At 38.9% G+C, this 16611-nt stretch overlaps 1 protein-coding gene across 2 annotated transcripts in view; it reads right to left on the minus strand.

Moving 5' to 3' along the window:
- Positions 1 to 4549: 4549 nt before the first annotated feature.
- Positions 4550 to 16611, minus strand: part of LOC129238810 (myb-like protein P) — a 166132-nt gene continuing 154070 nt past the window's right edge. The window contains exons 6-10 of one of the 2 annotated variants that reach the window (XM_054874002.1): positions 10974 to 11211; positions 10556 to 10847; positions 10226 to 10437; positions 5779 to 5968; positions 4550 to 5699 (exon numbers count right to left, since the gene is read on the minus strand). In XM_054874002.1, the coding sequence (XP_054729977.1) occupies positions 4824 to 5699; positions 5779 to 5968; positions 10226 to 10437; positions 10556 to 10847; positions 10974 to 11211 (1808 nt within the window). In that variant the 3' untranslated portion in view covers positions 4550 to 4823. Of the gene's footprint in view, positions 5700 to 5778; positions 5969 to 10225; positions 10438 to 10534; positions 10848 to 10973; positions 11212 to 16611 lie in introns of both variants that reach the window. The other variant, XM_054874001.1, reaches the window with a different exon arrangement.

Below are 16611 nucleotides of genomic sequence, written 5' to 3' on the forward strand. Positions count from 1 at the left end.
CAAAATGTTTAAATACAGATGTTTGTCCATTTTGTTATCAATAAAAACCTTTTTTCCTACTCCAGACGCAGATATGTACCCCCAAACCATTGCATTTCCTCAATTACGGACTATTTGTTGGCTTACTTTTTTATGCAAAGACTCTAGAATATTTCGGCATAGTATCGTGGAGGTTATTTTTGGATTTTACGCAGCTAATGCTGGTATGTTGCGCTCCGCATGTGAAGTCAATATTTTTCGCCTTCTGGCTTGGTGGCTAACATAATTAGCAGTAACACTTTGCACCGTAGAATGTGATTTGCCTATTGTTTTGCCGATTTCGCGCAGAGACTTGTTTTCCAAGTACAATTTAATAATAATTTCTAATGGTAAATCCGCACTTCGTCCCACTTTTTCACTTTCAATCGAGATATTACGCGCACCTGAAACTGAATCGGTGATAAAAACTAAGAAAAACCAATATTATTTCGTTTTCTGCAATATTAGTAAAAACACAAACGATTTTTCCTGTTACTTTTGCAGCAACAATATCAGGAACTGAAAGTGTACGAATAAATGTTTTGCAGCATTTTGCTACATCTGCCTCCTTTCCTTGGAACGCCTCAGTGTGAGTTGAAATAACGAAAGTTTTGTTTGCGGTAATTCATCAGGAATGTAATATTCTTACAGCTCCCCAAAAAAAATATATTGTCACAGCAAATATTTTGCGCAAAGCTAAAGTTTTTCACGCACTAAGAGGGGGTGTACGAATAACTTGTGTGACCACTGTAATTACGTGCAATTTTTATTTCGTCGATTCCGTGCGGGGATTTTTGATTTTAAGAAAATTTGGAAAATGTCAAAAATATCGAAATAATCGAAATTGACCGGCAAATTAGTAGTCGCAGCATAGCTCAGGAGCTAAAGATCAACCATAAAATAGTTTTAAACCATTTGTGCGAAAATATATTAGACTAAATACGAGGGGTGCCTTGTATATGTCGGGATTTGGCAACCCTGGTGTTGTAATCTGGCAACTGACAGCTGTATCGTAAATTTTGACATTTTTTGGCTTTTACGTACTCAGAACGTTTTGAAATACCAGAGCTATTTGTGTTGTTTACAGTAACTTAAAAGATTCATCTCGGTCCAAAAATGGAATTAAATCGTGAACATTTTCGTGCGATTTTTTTTTACAACTTTCGACGTGGATTAACTCAGCAACATTGCATGGATGAACTTAATTCATTTTTTGGCGATGAAGCTCCATCAAGGACCAGTGTTTATCGATGTTATGGTGAATTCAATCGTGGTCGTAGTTCACTCCAAGACGAATTTCGTGAAGGTCGTCCAAAATCAGTTGTTGTTCCGAAAACCATTGATGCTGTGCGCGAACTGATATTGCAAGATCGTCATGTGACCTATCGTGAGATTGAGACAATCTTAGGCATTAGTGGGACCAGCATACATTCAATATTGCATAAACATTTGACTGTCAAAAAAATTTGTTCGCGTTGGATCCCACACAGTTTGTCAATCGCTCAAAAAAAGGCTCGTGTCGATTGGTCGAAGGAAATGCTCAAAAAATACGATCGCGGGGCTTCGAAACACGTATATGACATCGTGACAGGTGATGAATCATGGATTTACGCGTATGTGCCCGAAAGTAAACAGCAATCGACTGTATGGGTGTTTCAAGATGAGCCAAATCCAAAAAAAGTTGTTCGCGCACGAAGCACTTCCAAGCAAATGGTGTCCTGTTTTTTCGGAAAAACTGGACATGTCGCAACCCTACCACTAGAACAACGCAGAACAGTAAATTCCGAGTGGTACACAACCATTTATTTGCCAGTTGTCTTTCAAGAAATTAGGAAAACCAATCGCCAAAAACGGATCACTCTTCACCAGGACAATGCGCGCTCTCACACATCGGCTCAAACAACTGCATTTTCGAGAACCAAAAACATCGAATTAATGGGTCATCCGCCGTATACCTGACTTGGCACCGAATGACTTCTTTTTATTTCCGTACGTAAAAAACAAACTGAGAGGCCAACGTTTTTCGACACCTGAAGAAGCGGTTGCGGCATTCAGAATGCATGTTTTGGAGGTACCTCATTCAGAGTGGCAAAAGTGCTTCGACAATTGGTTCAAACGCATGCAAAAGTGTATAGATCTTCATGGAGAATATCTTGAAAAACAATATAGTGATTTTCGATGATTACAATTTGTTTTTGTTCTCTAATCCCGACATATAAAAGGCACCCCTCGTATAGGGTTTTTCAGTAAGAGCGCTTCAACTTTTGAACTTTTTTGAATAAAACACAAACGGTTTGACTCTTTTAACAAATTTTTTTTTTATTATCGAGTTTGAACATATATATTTAAGTATGAAATTCGATTTCTTTTGCATTACCACCGCGTGCACGTTTTACGAATTCCAATCGTTGAACCCAATTTTCGACCACTCTTTTGCATAAATCGGCCGAAATTCCAGCAATTTCGCGTTCAATATTGGCTCTGAGCTCACAAATCGTTGCCGGCTTGTTACTGTAGACCATTGAATTCACATAACCCCAAAACGGGACGGCTTGTTAAATGGACCGTAAAATGGCCGTAATGCTCTTAAAGTAGCAGCAACAGAACGATTATTTTCATAAAAAATTTGCACGATTTGCAATCGTTGCTCAAGTGTGTAGCGTTCCATGATGAAATGTATACTAATGAAGTTTAAAAATGATAAGCGAAAAATAAAAAATATTGCGTCGTTCGCCCTCCCTATCGGAAAAAAGTTGAAGCGCACCTATTGAAAAACCCTATATTAAATCTGTGTCTTTCCGGCAACGTAGAAACGACTGTTTATTTACTCGCACAAGAAGAGTTATGGCAAGTATGTATGTAGATTAAAATATGCGACTTAAACGCCTAATGAAAATGATTGGATTAGAAAGTAAAATTAGTTCCGGCAATCCACAGATATCAAAGTTCTAACTCTTTGAAATTTTTCACTAGCACACAAATTTGCCTTATAACTTCCTGATCTTTGAGCGCAGTAAAGTAACTAAGACGTGCTGGACTACATAAAACGTTACTCAGCAACGATATTTTGAAAAATACTACGATTACTCCGACTGTATAATTATTCGTGAGTAATAAGCCCACAAGCGACTGGGTCTAGCAAATACAAAAAAAAAAAATAAAATAAAAATATGAGTACAGCTGCCAGCATTTTCCGGAAATAAATGTTGCGCGTCATTATTCACGGCAACATGTATCTGAACAAAATTGCTGCGATATTCGCCTACTCTGCACGATGTACAGAATGTACAGAGTGCAGATTTTGAAAGAAGCATCCGATTTGCTGAGAATGTGTTAGTAAAAAAGGAGAAAAAATGAGCTCCACCACTGCCGATGTCACTCCGTAGCCGTCTGTCAACGACTGATTGTATGATGGAGAGAAAAATGAGGTGAGGCCATTTGCCTTCTTATAAAAAAAAAAATTGTACCATTCACCACAGTGTGTTTCCTCCTTGGTAGTAATGCACAAACACTCTCGGCTACCAAAGAGACCGTAAGCGGACCCGGCACGAAAACTTCACTTATTTTCACGATGTTATTACTGAATCTATTGAGCATAAAAAAACATTTTTATTTATTTTAAAAACAATATTTATTATTATAAAAATGCCGCTGAAGATGACCCTCTAGAATTATCGGACCCGGACGGCGTAGGTGATTGCGAGACTTCTACTCATTTGAAACACAAGGTTCAAGAAGATTCTTAATCAGAAAGAGTACACTTATAGTCGGAACTAGAACAAACCGAAAGAATTAAAAATTGACAAAATGGCGCGATTTTGAAAAAAAGTTCGAAAAATCGGGTATTTTTTCACTAGTTTTTAGTGTAAAAAATAGGAAATTATTATCATTTTAGTTCCGACGATAGCCATTGATATTGTGAACAATATATATTATAATATTAAAATTTGAAGTGATTCGGTTGAATATTTTTTTGTTTTTTTTTTCATCCCCGCCGTATCGAAAAAAGTCGTTTCGAGATTAATGAGTTCAAAGTTTGAGGTACAGAGGCGCGCGGACAGCTCTCTAACTAGTCAATGGGCTGTAGAAGCTATAATATTGAGAATTTCCGCATGAAAAATTCACAGTATATTCTTAAAACACTATACTTTCGATATACCGAAAAAAGAGAAATCGATTTTTCGAAATTTCTAGTCCAACGGGTCCCCTTAAGTAAGCAAATTGATTATTATCATTTGCCGCGTAGTGCAAAAGTAAGAAAATTAAGCTAAACTAATCATCCAATTTTGTTTTTGAATAACTTTTTTACTGAAAAAAAAAAAATGATTTTGAGTGATGGAAATCTTTGTTTTGACCTTCACGCACTCCATTGCTTGTCTGTCAAATATGATTAACGCACGACACTATTTGCAAAAATTATAAATCGTCCGATAGGATAATTGATTTTGCGCCACCTTCTTCGCAGTATGAAATCCATCAAGATTTATGTGGTATATGAAAATTAACTTTTATTTGGATATATGCACTTTTATAAATATACATATGTATGTGTGTGTATGTGTGAGAGAGAGAGAGTGCATGGAATAATTGCAGTCCGATTCCATTTATTTTATGTTGCTTTAAGTGCATAACATTTTTAATAAATATTTTCTTTTATGGTATAAGATAAAACACAATGGTAAACCATGTATGCCTTTAAAATTACAACAACAACATAATAATTAAACTATTTCCATTCATTTCGCAAACTAACAATAATCGTTGTGTGTCTGTATGCGAGCATGAAATCCATATACGCGCCATGGCTAAACCTCATTGGAACTCTCCAAGCTGCGCAATTTCTGATACATATTTATATAGTGCGCCTGCAATTGTTTTTGGTAGTTCAGCACCTTTTCGCGCTCCTCACACCACTGCCGCTTCTCCAGCTCGAAATTGACACGCACATCGTCCAACTGTTTGCGCAACTTGCCGATCTCTTCGGCATAGCTGGCCGACTCTTCGATCAACGTGTCCAATGTGGACTCCTCCAGCTTGTGTGGATTGGAATGGGAGTATTTGAGCGGCTTGTGGTGATTGTGATTGACGGCGATGTCGGGCAGGTTTTGTGCACCGTAGACAAAGTTCTGTATATCGGCCGACATTTTGGCCAAACGCTTCTCTGCGCACAGCTGTTTAGTTTGCTCGCGTTCGTTTTCACTTTCGTCGGTGTCATCCAGTGGCGGTGCGATCTTAAGACAATTCATTATCAACTCGAGATTGGTGTCGTCGATGACTTTCTCCTTCGACGCGGCTGCGCTCATGTCGGATTTGTGCGCTTGCCGACGCGTGCGATTGCAAATGTCGGTAAGATTATCCAGCTGCTGTTTGAGTCGTATGAAGCGACCGGAGGGTTCCTCTCCGTACTCCTGAAAGATAGCCAAGTCGGAGAGCTCTTTGCGCAACTTGGCCAATTCATTAGTGAGCGCGAGTATTACTTGATCCTTGAGTATAATAATTTTATTCAGTTGTTTCAGCTCAGTTTCGGATTGTTTATCGGTGCGTGCCTGCTGTTGCTCGACTTGTTTCTGTTGCTTCGTCATTTTCTGGTTCTCTTGTAGACTTTCGTAAATCTGCGTTTCAGCATTGGTGTTTTCGTGACGCAAATGAACAATGGCGTGCTCCTTCAGAGTGATTTCAACCTGTGGAAAGGAGAAAGATTCATTGGTATATTTTATGAATGAATGAAAGCCGGATGCATACAAGAGTTGGGTAACTTACATTAGCCTCCTTGAGCTGTGATTTGAGCAGTGCGAGCTCGCCATTGCGCTCGCAAACTTTCCATTCGCTCTCCTCCAACTGCGCTCTTATGCCGGCGATGGTGTTCTCCGATTCACGCAGCTGCTCTTCTATGTATGCGACGCTGTCCTTTAAATTGCGCTCTGAGTTCTTCAGACTGCTATTGGTACTCCTGTAAAACAACAAAAAAAAAAATTTTTTTTAAATAAAATAGTCATTAAATCAAATTAAATAGTCATTTTCATATTCTCTTGCACAATAAAACCATCCAAATAAAAATTGTGAGTTTTTGATTTGAGCCTTTTTAAGTCCGCTAGGTAGCGCTGGGGTCGATATTTTTAGAAAATTCGAATTTATTCTCGCAATTGGATCATTTGGTATTTCATTAGTTCATTGGTTTGCCTTAGTTCATTTTTTTATTTACTAATTTTTCCCACTAAACCTTCACAACACAGACCATATAATAAGATGTACAACAATGGACGAAAAAAAGCAACTTGGGCACTGAAAGAGCTACACGGTAGACACTTACACATAATGCGGGACCAAAATATTGAACAGAAGAACAGCTACAGCTGGCTGCACCTGAGCTCTTTATCCAGAAACTGCAGGATTTGCGATCGCCATTCAGGATCATGTTATCCTCACCAAAAATACATTTTGAAAGATCCCAACTTCTCAGATGATAAATGCTGCAGATGCCAAATACACGCAGAAACGATAGACCACATAGTCACAGGATGTCCTGTACTTGCGAGGAGCCATTTTCTAAATACACACCATGCAATATAATACAAGGTGAAGTCCAAAATAAAAAAGGCTGGCGTCATAAAAATGTTTTTGAAGGCGCCATCTTTTTAATGAGTTAGTGCGCTGGAAGCTACATCCCTAGCCTACTTCCAGTGAAAGCTTGGTGACATACGGTTCAGTGGAAGCGAAGTTATTGCGTCTAAAGTGTCAGTATGTTTGAGTCACACTGAAAAATGAGTTTCGAACAAAGAGCTAATATCAAATTTTGTTTTAGAATCGGTAAAACGTTTACCGACACATTTGAATTGATGGAAAAATGGTGATGATTGTCTATCTCGTGCCAGAGTTCATGAGTGGTTTCCACGTTTCAGAGATGGTTGTAAAGACATAAACGACAATGAACATACGGGCCACCCAAAATCAGTAATCACCGAAAACTCCATCGAAGTTGTTCGTAAATTTATAAAAAATGAACCGGAATCATCATTGAAATTCATGGAATCGTAGTTGAATATTTCCAAAATATCGATTTATCACATTTTAACTGATCGTTTGGGCTTACGAAAGGTCTGTGCACGTTTCATTCCGCACAAGTTAACTAAGGACCAAACATTTCTCAGAATTCAACATTCGAAAGACCTCATTAAAGAGACGAGAAAAAACGAGAACTTCCTTTACACTATTGAAACTGGTGATAAAACGTGGTGTTTCCAACATGTACCTGAAATTAAGCGTCAAAGTGCCGAATAGAAGGCCCCATACGAGCCACCACCCAAAAATTCGCGTCTGGAGAAGTCAAAAATCAAGTCGATGTTCATTTGTTTTTACGATTCCAAGGGAACTGTCCACAAGATGTTAATGCCGATGGGCCAAACCGTCAATGCAATTTTCTATCTTGGCGATTTGAAGCGTTTGTTACATCGCAATAGTCGAATTCGCTCTGAATACCGCGAAGGAGTAAGCTGGCGCTTATTGATGAACCAACTCATCGATCTACTCTTGTGACTGATTTTTTGACCAAAAATTGCATTTCAACCATCAATCACTCATCGTATTCGCCTGATATGGCTCTCTGTGACTTCTACCTATTCGGAAAATTACATTTGGCCATGAAAGCAAAACGTTTTGCGTCCGTAGATGCCATTCAAAAGGCTTGTACCGACATTCTGAAGGATATTCCGGTCAATGACCTGAAACCGTCTTTCGAAAAGCTTTTAGATCGCGCAAAACAGTGTATCTCTATACATCTCTCTCTCTCTCTTAGCTTCACAGTCTGTGGTGGACCATAGATTCATCAACAATCCTCCTCCAATTCAGTCTTTCTCTTGCCTCATTTCTCCAATTACGAACGTTCATCGCTTTTAAGTCTGCTTCTACGAGGCTGTTGTTGATGTGTCGAGACGGGGTTTGTTTTTTTTAAGAAAGAAAAGCACACGTGCGTGGATTTACAACGAATGACTTAAACTTTATTTCCAGGTTTTGACAAGTACATGAAAGGTTGCCAGATTTGATAACTACATCAATAGTTTTAATACAAATATTTACATTTTGATATACATTCTCAACAGTTTTAAACTGGCATTAGGGTGTCAACCTAAAGGCCAGCCTCCTTTCGGCATTTTCGCCTTATATCTTTCATTCCTATCACTTCCAACAAGGTTTCATCTATATCATGTATAGAATGTTACTTGATCTTCGTGATAGGTTAGCAGCATCGCCACGGGAAGGCGATATAAGGGGATTGGAAATAAGAGGTGAGAGGTTTCATCACATTCACATGAAGTTGCACATTACTTCGGTTTGTGATGTGTATAGAGACCAGAGGGGGCTATTTTGAATAAATAAACTCGAAGTTATCAGAGCAAAAATTCCTGTGGTTTCTATTTGAGCTCAGTCGAGTTTATTTTGGACTTCACTTTGTATTACGCATTTTTATGAATTCTTGTTATATTTTGATCATAAGCGGGCATCTCTCTTAAGCGGACAAATTTGTGAGACCTTTGTGTGTGTTCGCTTCAGAGAGAGTACACTGTATATTCCGAATAGGTGATTAATTTTGCACCACCTTGTATTTAGCTTTGCTTTGCTTTATTTTAGCAAAAAGGGAGATTTTTTTAAATAAATTGCTGCTGGTTTACTATAAAGAAACGCGTAAAGGTCAAGTTCCATCTGGTACCACTACGGACTAATAGGTAGGCAGCTTTCAGCTAGCGAGGCCAACCTAAGCTAACTTAACCGAACCTGGTGCTGTCACATAGTGTACATAATAGATCAATCTGTCATCGCCTGAGACGATGCGATATAGAAAACGTTTTCTTTTCTGTTGTTCAAGAAGCATGTCACACGCCACCAAACGTCTCTCGATATTCCTCTCCTTCAATCGATGTGGCACCCAGTTACCTGCTTTCTGCACCATTTCTATTGCGTGCAAACGTTTACCGACGGTTGATCTGTCAACATTCAACTCATTAGACATACCATCAAAGGTTCGACATGAGTCTTCATCTAATAATTGTTGTGGTTGAGTATCTTCGTATTTTTTCGATGCCCCTTTGCAATGTTTATCACTCACGTCGAAATTGCCACTTTGGAAGCATCGAAACCGCTCTAGACAAATTGTATTCGATGGAGCGCGATTACCGTAAATATTGATAGATATACGACACGTTTCAGCTGCACTTTTCTTTAAAAGGTAATAATGAAACATAACTTCCCGCAAATGCTGTCTTTTTGGGACGAACGTAGACATTTTTGACGTCAGATGAAAAATAATCTTTATGCTTCAAACGAATGTCAACTAATGCGGTTGAGACCTCACATATACAGGGTTTGATTGAATAGTAATGAGCCTTATTTTTTTAACCAGTTTTATTAAACCTTTTGGCTTGTACAACTAATATTCTTCAAAATAGGACCCTTGTGCGTCAATACACCGCTGGTAGCGGTCCTTCCACTGCAGGAAACATTTTTTAAACTCATCCGCCGGAATCGTGTTCACGTAGACTAGCACGGCGGTCAATGTTCAAAAATTCACTAACCCGGTTCACATCTTCGTTTGTTTGCGTCGTCGAAGGCCTTCCAGATCGCTGTTCGTCTTCGACGTCCTCACGACCTTCCTTGAACGACTTGTGCCACCGTTTTACCTGGGCACTGGACAGAGATTGGTCCCCGTAAGCCTCCTTGAGTAGCCCAATGGTTTCGGTACTCGTTTTGTTTAGCTTTACGCAAAATTTGATCGAGTAACGTTGCTCCAACGATCGCTGCATTCGCCATTGTTCCATTGTTCGTGATCGCCACTGCAAAATCCTAAGACACTTTTAAAACATCTTTCACGCGCGGAGCGATGTTGACTGCACCGCTGTTGCCAGCGAACTGGGACCGGTTTCTAGTGGAAAGGGAAGGTCCAACGATCATTTTCCCCCACCAGCTGATTCGGTTGATCGCTTGGCAGACTCTCCGCGCGGGAAGGCTCATTACTTTTCAATCAAGCCCTTTATACTTTCAAATCACCAGTATATTACTAGGGTGAAAACAAAAATAGTTTCAGCAGCGACATCTCTTTTACGAGGGAGGATACTTATTCCCGCACCCACTATTTTGTGTAGTAAAAAAAAAATATAAGAGAGCTTACTTACTATCTTATTTGAAAATAAATGAAAGAAAAAATTGCATTAGTCACCTGAGTATTTCGTTTTCATTTTTGAAGTCGGCCACCTGCTCTCTCAACTTGTTCGATTGCTCTGTGTGCCGCAGCTTGTGTTGTTTGAATTGGAATTGTTGCATAGCCAACATTTGTTCCATTTTCTTCATCTTCAGCAGATATTCGCGTTGTTGAGCCTCATAGAATGTCTTTAAACGCTTTGTCTCCTGCTCCCAGAAGTTCTCCTTGTCCTACAAAAAATCATTAAAAACAAAAAAAGGAAAGCATAAAAAGACGTGAATTAGCTACTACTCAGCATTTGTGTGGTCGTGCAAAAATGCCTTAAACCTTTTGTACTCTGAATATTACTTTCTCATTGTGCTCCATTGTTTGACGCAAATAGGACAGTTCCGAGTCGCGATCCTTTAGTGCGGCTTCCAAGTCTGATATGCCTGAGTCGGATGGTGAAGGTGTCATGTCGCACTGTTCGCTCAGCAGGTACTTGCCACCGGCACAACCATTGCTACCGCTAGAATTACCACCACCACCAGCTGTGCTGCCCACGCCAATACAACCATAGCCATTTGCGCCACCGAATCCATTGCTGTTTAAGCCATTGGTGTTGTTGTTGATGTGGTTGTTGTTGCTGCCAGTTGATTTACTATGAATGCCAATAAAATGAGTTAAATGCATATAAAAGTTTCTATTTCAGTTATAATTTTTTATTTTTTCTATTTTTTTATTTATTTTCTTAATGTTCACTTATAAGTACATTTCCTTGGCTTACATTGTGCTACTTTGACTATTCACATCCGAGGAGTCCGGTGTGTGTCGAATCGATTCCATGCTATCGTTGATTTTCAACGATCTGGAACCACGACGACGCGCCATAAGACTGTTGCAATAATTATTGCTTGAATAAGCGCCAACAGCAATGCCTCCAGTCGCAACGCCACCACCGACACTACCAACACTGCCGCAAGTTCCACCAACGCCAGCGCCCCCATGCCGCAAATCAGACGTGCCTGGACAAAAACGACGACGAAGAAGAAGCAATTAAAAAACGCTGCAATATATGTATGTGTGCTTGTATGCATGTACTTATAAGCATATAAGCATGTAAGTCTATAAGTGCGCAATCATTAATTAAATAAACAGTAACGCAATTTACATTTCGAAACGAGCAGCTCATTTGCCGAATACGCCAGTCTATAAAAGTGCCTTATGAAACCGAAACTATCTGCAACTAATTAAAAATATGCAGGTACTTCCTCATACACCCCGCTTTTTCCAATGCACTTTGCGCGTTGCAAATTTTGCAACTACGGACATACACACAGTCATTTGCAGTCGAGTCACGCTGGAATATTATTAACAATTGACTGATTTCTAACACAGTGCGTCAAAACTCAAACTTGCCACGATCAATCGAAAGCGCTCGTACTCGTAATGGGTTGCACAAATCTACTAGGCGAAAAAAGAACAAACTGGTTTGAAGTACTGAAATTTACCAACAAACAATTCAAACAATTCTGACTGACTCGCGCATCTCTCTGCGCATGAAGTCATAGAATGTTGAACTTTGTGTGGAGCGCAATTTGGAAAACAGAAACAAAATGCCGTTATGAGATTCCCTCTAAGTTTAGATTGAGAGATTCCTTCTGAGTTTAGAGTGAAAGATTCCTTCTGAGTTTAGGTTGAGAGATTCCCTCTGAGTTTGAAAAAAAAACCTTGCAAGGTGGATTTCAGTAACGCATCAACCTTTACTGGCTCCCGAGCGCCACTCCATATCCACCATATTTCCGATGCTTACATTGCACGGCTGGACTCAGCTCACGATTCAGTAGTGTTATAGGGTAATAACATTTACATAAGTGCATTGTACATATCCTTAAGTAAAAACATCCTCAGCTGGTCATCAAAAAATGCTCACAGTTGAGATTACCTGATTCAAAAACGCTCTTTTATCTAACATGGTTGCGTAAAGTCATAGAAAATCGTATCAAAAAGTCTGAAAAACGTCATTCACTTGTTATTCCGTGCAATGCAAAAGGAGTAAGGTTGAAGCTCGAACTCCCTCAAGGAAAAATTCTTTGAAGCTGATAATAACTGAAACGGATATTATATATGCTGTTGAAGAAATTTCGGGCCACAAAATTACAAAATTCAATTTTTTTTTATTATTAGTTAATTCTAAAGCGCAGACAAGCGGCCGTCATAGCCGAATGGACGGGTGTGTGACTACCATTCGGTAGTGTCCAGGCAAGCCACTGTTTTTTCTAATAGCGGCCGCCCCTCTACCTACAACGTCAAACTTGCGAGTGTATTTTTGCCACAAAAAAGCTACTCATAAAAGCCAAACAAAAAACAAAGCCATAAGCCCCTCATTTGTGGAAAAACAGTTAGGCGTGCATCACATTATAGGTTGAGGAGCTCGGCCAAAAAGCGAAAATAAATGGTATAAGCACCAAATATATCTATAAATAAAAAGCTTCTCATTATTTATGGAAAGCTGGCTGGCTTCGCAATAGCGCATCTTATAACCAAGTTCACCAAGATCTTTATGACGGTTTCTGGCTCTCACACGAATGGTTTGCTGTATATTCGCCTTAAGGAGTTAGGGGTAGCCAGAATTTTCAAAAAATTTGATCTTAAAAATATTGTGTGAAAATTTAAAGTGAATCTGACAAATACTTTTCGAGTTATTCAGCAATCGATAGCAAAACTTTAAATGCTTTTTTCTCACAACTATGTTTTTTGAACTGGTGATCACTGTAACTTAAAAACCGCCTGGTATTTTCAATAAAATTTATACTGCTTTTGAAAAACATAAAAAGCTGGTACCTGATCGAAGGACTTTTTTCAAAAATTTCGATTTTTTTTAACAATTTAACAATTGTCGGCTATTTTCTCTGACTACCCCTATCCCCTTAAGGAAATGACGTCAAATCGCAGCTCTGAGGTACAATAGACATTGATTGCTAAAACGGCTGACAGCACGATTACCAAACTTGGTACACAAAAGATTGATTGAGGCATGAACAGTGTGACATGGCGCGCCATCCTGTTGAAGCAAAAGCTCGTCCAAGTACATGTCTTCAACTTCCGACAGCAAAAAATCGTGTATCATGTCTCTGTAGCGCCTACCGTCCCACCGAAGTGGCATTTCCAACAGCATTTGCAAGGAAAAATGAGTCAGTGATGCCGCAGCTCCAAAAACCGCACTAAACTGTTACTCTCTGAGGTTGCATCGGCTTCTCGACCAACACTTTCGAGCTTTCCGAACCCAAGTTGCGCAGTTTTGCTTGTTCCGTCGAGTTGAAAATGCGCTTTGATTTTAACTTTTTTTCAATAAATGCACTATTCGGGCTATACGTCATTGACTTTCGAATTAAGTTTGCAATATTTCCAAACATTTTTCAAGCGTAAAGCGGTTCACTTCGTTCCGAGGAGATATGAACTGTCACAGTCAAAATAGTTTATGATAATAAAAAACTTGATGGACCAGTGTAATATCAGGCCAGTCCATAAGTACGTGCGTATTTTACCCATAATTTCACTTTTGTACGATTTCTGCATACAAAAAATTATTCGCGGAATATAACGGAACTATTTGTATTTTCTTTGATATATTGTGCATTCAAGAAGTGGTTTTAATCGCGGATAGAAGCACGTGTTGTTAATAAATAAAATGGAATCTTGGAACGCGTATAAGAGGCATATTTTGTATTTTTTTTATAAAAGTGGTAAAAATGCAACAACTGCTGCTGCAGAAATAAACACTGTTCACGGAGAGGATACCGTGAGTGTAAGGACTGCGCAAAAGTGGTTTTCAAAATTCCGAAGTGGTAACTGCGACGTGGAGGATGCCCCGCGCGCTGGTTGTCCTAAAGTCTTTAACTCCAACGCCTTGCTCGAACTCGTGGAAGTGGAGCCAAATTTGACATTCAGTTCACGTGCACCTGGTTCAGTTGGGAAAGGTTTCAAAGGTGGGAAAATGGGTTCCGCACATACTTTCCGTCGCCAATCTTCAGCAGAGCGTGAATGTGTTTTCTCAGCTGCTGCAACGGCTTGAATATGAAAGTTTTTTGAACCGTTACTGGTGATGAAAAATGGATGCTTTACAATAATCCTGTTTGCAAAGGCCAATGGCTAGATAAAGATGAAACACCAGAATCAACCCCTAGAGATGGCCTTCACCCCAAGAAGATTCTCCTTCTCCGTCTATTTGGTGGGATATGGCCCGTATTTTTTATTATGAACTCCTGGAACCAAACCAGACGATAACTGCTGATTATTATTACCATCAGCTATCAAACCTGAATGAGGCACTTAACAAAAATCGGCCGGCTTTAGTGAATAGATGCAAAGTTTTGTTTCACCACGACAACGCAAGACCTCATACCACAAGGCAAACATTCGGCAAGCTCAACGAGCTCGGATGGGAGCTAATGCCGTATCCACCATACTCTCCGGATATTGCACCTTGTGATTATCACCTTTTCCGTGGACTTCAATCCCATATGATCAGCATCTTAAATCTCTTTTAATAATTGCTAGAAGTAAAATTAATCCACAACTACAAACAATGGTCGGTGGAAAATTACAACTACATAAATCTCATTAGAATTTGTTTTTTGTATTACTGGGACAAATTTCAATTAATTATTTTTTAGTTATTAATATGCTTAGGTACTTCACATTTCTTTCGTAAAGTACTACCGTGCAAGTAAATAAAATCGAGTAATTATCATTTTGTTTTCGTTCTCCTCCACTAAAATTATAACAGCAATAGTAACAACAGTAAAACATTAGCTGTCGTGGGCCATATTGATGACACTAGTTTTAAGCTGTTTCGGGCCGGATGGATGCCACTACCGGGCCGGATTTGGCCCGCGGGCCGCAGTTTGGAGACCCCTGCTATAGAGAATAAATTTGAGTTAACATGTCCCTGAGTGTCCCTGCCTAGGTTAGATAACAGACCGCTCAAAACGCGAGGAAAAATAAAAAAAGGAGAAAGTAGTGCAAATTGCCAAAGACTTTCTGAATATTATTTTAATTCCCAAAGTCAGAAAATAGATAGCCCAAATTATAAACGCTTGGTGGACCAACCTGTACAATACAAAATAACGAAAGATAAAAGTCAAAATAAAAGTTGTTGTCCAACTTGTCTGCGCGCCTTCCAACTGACGATACAACCGCCTCAACTCCGCCTATAAAAAATCAAACTGTTTTAATTCTCATTCAAGCGCTGAACCAAATAAAAAATCGGACAGGCAAATATGTAACCGACTTCCTTCAAATTGGTGTTCAACACATTGGACATGCTGGGAAAACCATTGGAGCGTGTGCATCTTGCAATACAACAGGTTTACCAATAGTTCCAAAAAGTAGTTATTGCAGTTCTACCTTATTTGGATTATTCATTTATGCACCCTAATTACACTTTTCCACTCCTATTTACCTGACGGCACAAATGTGATACGCCTACAATATTGACAGGCCTAGGCCGAGCTTTTGCGCGCATCTCTTGATTTATGTATGTTAATTTTTACATCTAATTGAAGTTTTATGTCGCCTTAGAATGAGGGAGGTTTGTCATGAGCAACTTTTTTATGTCAGACAAATTTTCGGAGGTTGTTTATTATATGGTGGGAGGCGTCCGATAGGAAGACACTTTTTTGATGTGGCACGCAGAAGCATACGCGGGCGCGACCTACTGCAGTTACCCAAACAACTTGTGCGTACTAGTGTATATAGTATTGGGAATCACAACCCCGAATACCGGAAATAGCGGGCTAATTTGAATATAATTTGTTTTGAATGTAAATTTTTTCACTCAACTTCGGCCAACTCTGTACACTTGAGAAATCAATGAAAAGTTTACAAATAATCAAGAGTTTTATCAAGTTAAAATCTTATTGGTTTTCTGTGCATAATTTGATAAAACTAGAACGCTTGTATGCCCAGTACTTTTCATCACTTTGTGGTGATCATTGCAATGTACGCAGAATCGAGCTGTTTAGTGGAAAAACTGCTGAATGGAGCCCGCAAAAATGTAAGAAATTAGTTCTCCATTACTTTTAATTACATTATTTAAGAAATATCTTCACATAAAATCAAGACTTGCTATGCAAGACTTTTCATTCCAAAATTTCGAAAACATATAGGATAAAATAAAAAAAATTCAGATAAAATGGATTTGCATAAATAATGAAATTTAAATCTTGTGTGTAAATTAATTGTAATGGCTATTGCTGAAAGATTATACTCAAAACTTATTAAGACTACTTCAAGAGTCTAGGAAAAATTCTTTCCTGTTTTTATGCTATTTTAAGGAATGCATAATTCTGAAATGATTGAAGCAGCTTTAAGAGTTAAATCTGAATCGTTCAAAAATGTGTTTACGAGTATTTGTCAAAAGA

This window comes from Anastrepha obliqua, chromosome 2, assembly GCF_027943255.1.
Source record: "Anastrepha obliqua isolate idAnaObli1 chromosome 2, idAnaObli1_1.0, whole genome shotgun sequence".
NCBI classification, from domain to species: Eukaryota; Metazoa; Arthropoda; class Insecta; order Diptera; family Tephritidae; genus Anastrepha; species Anastrepha obliqua.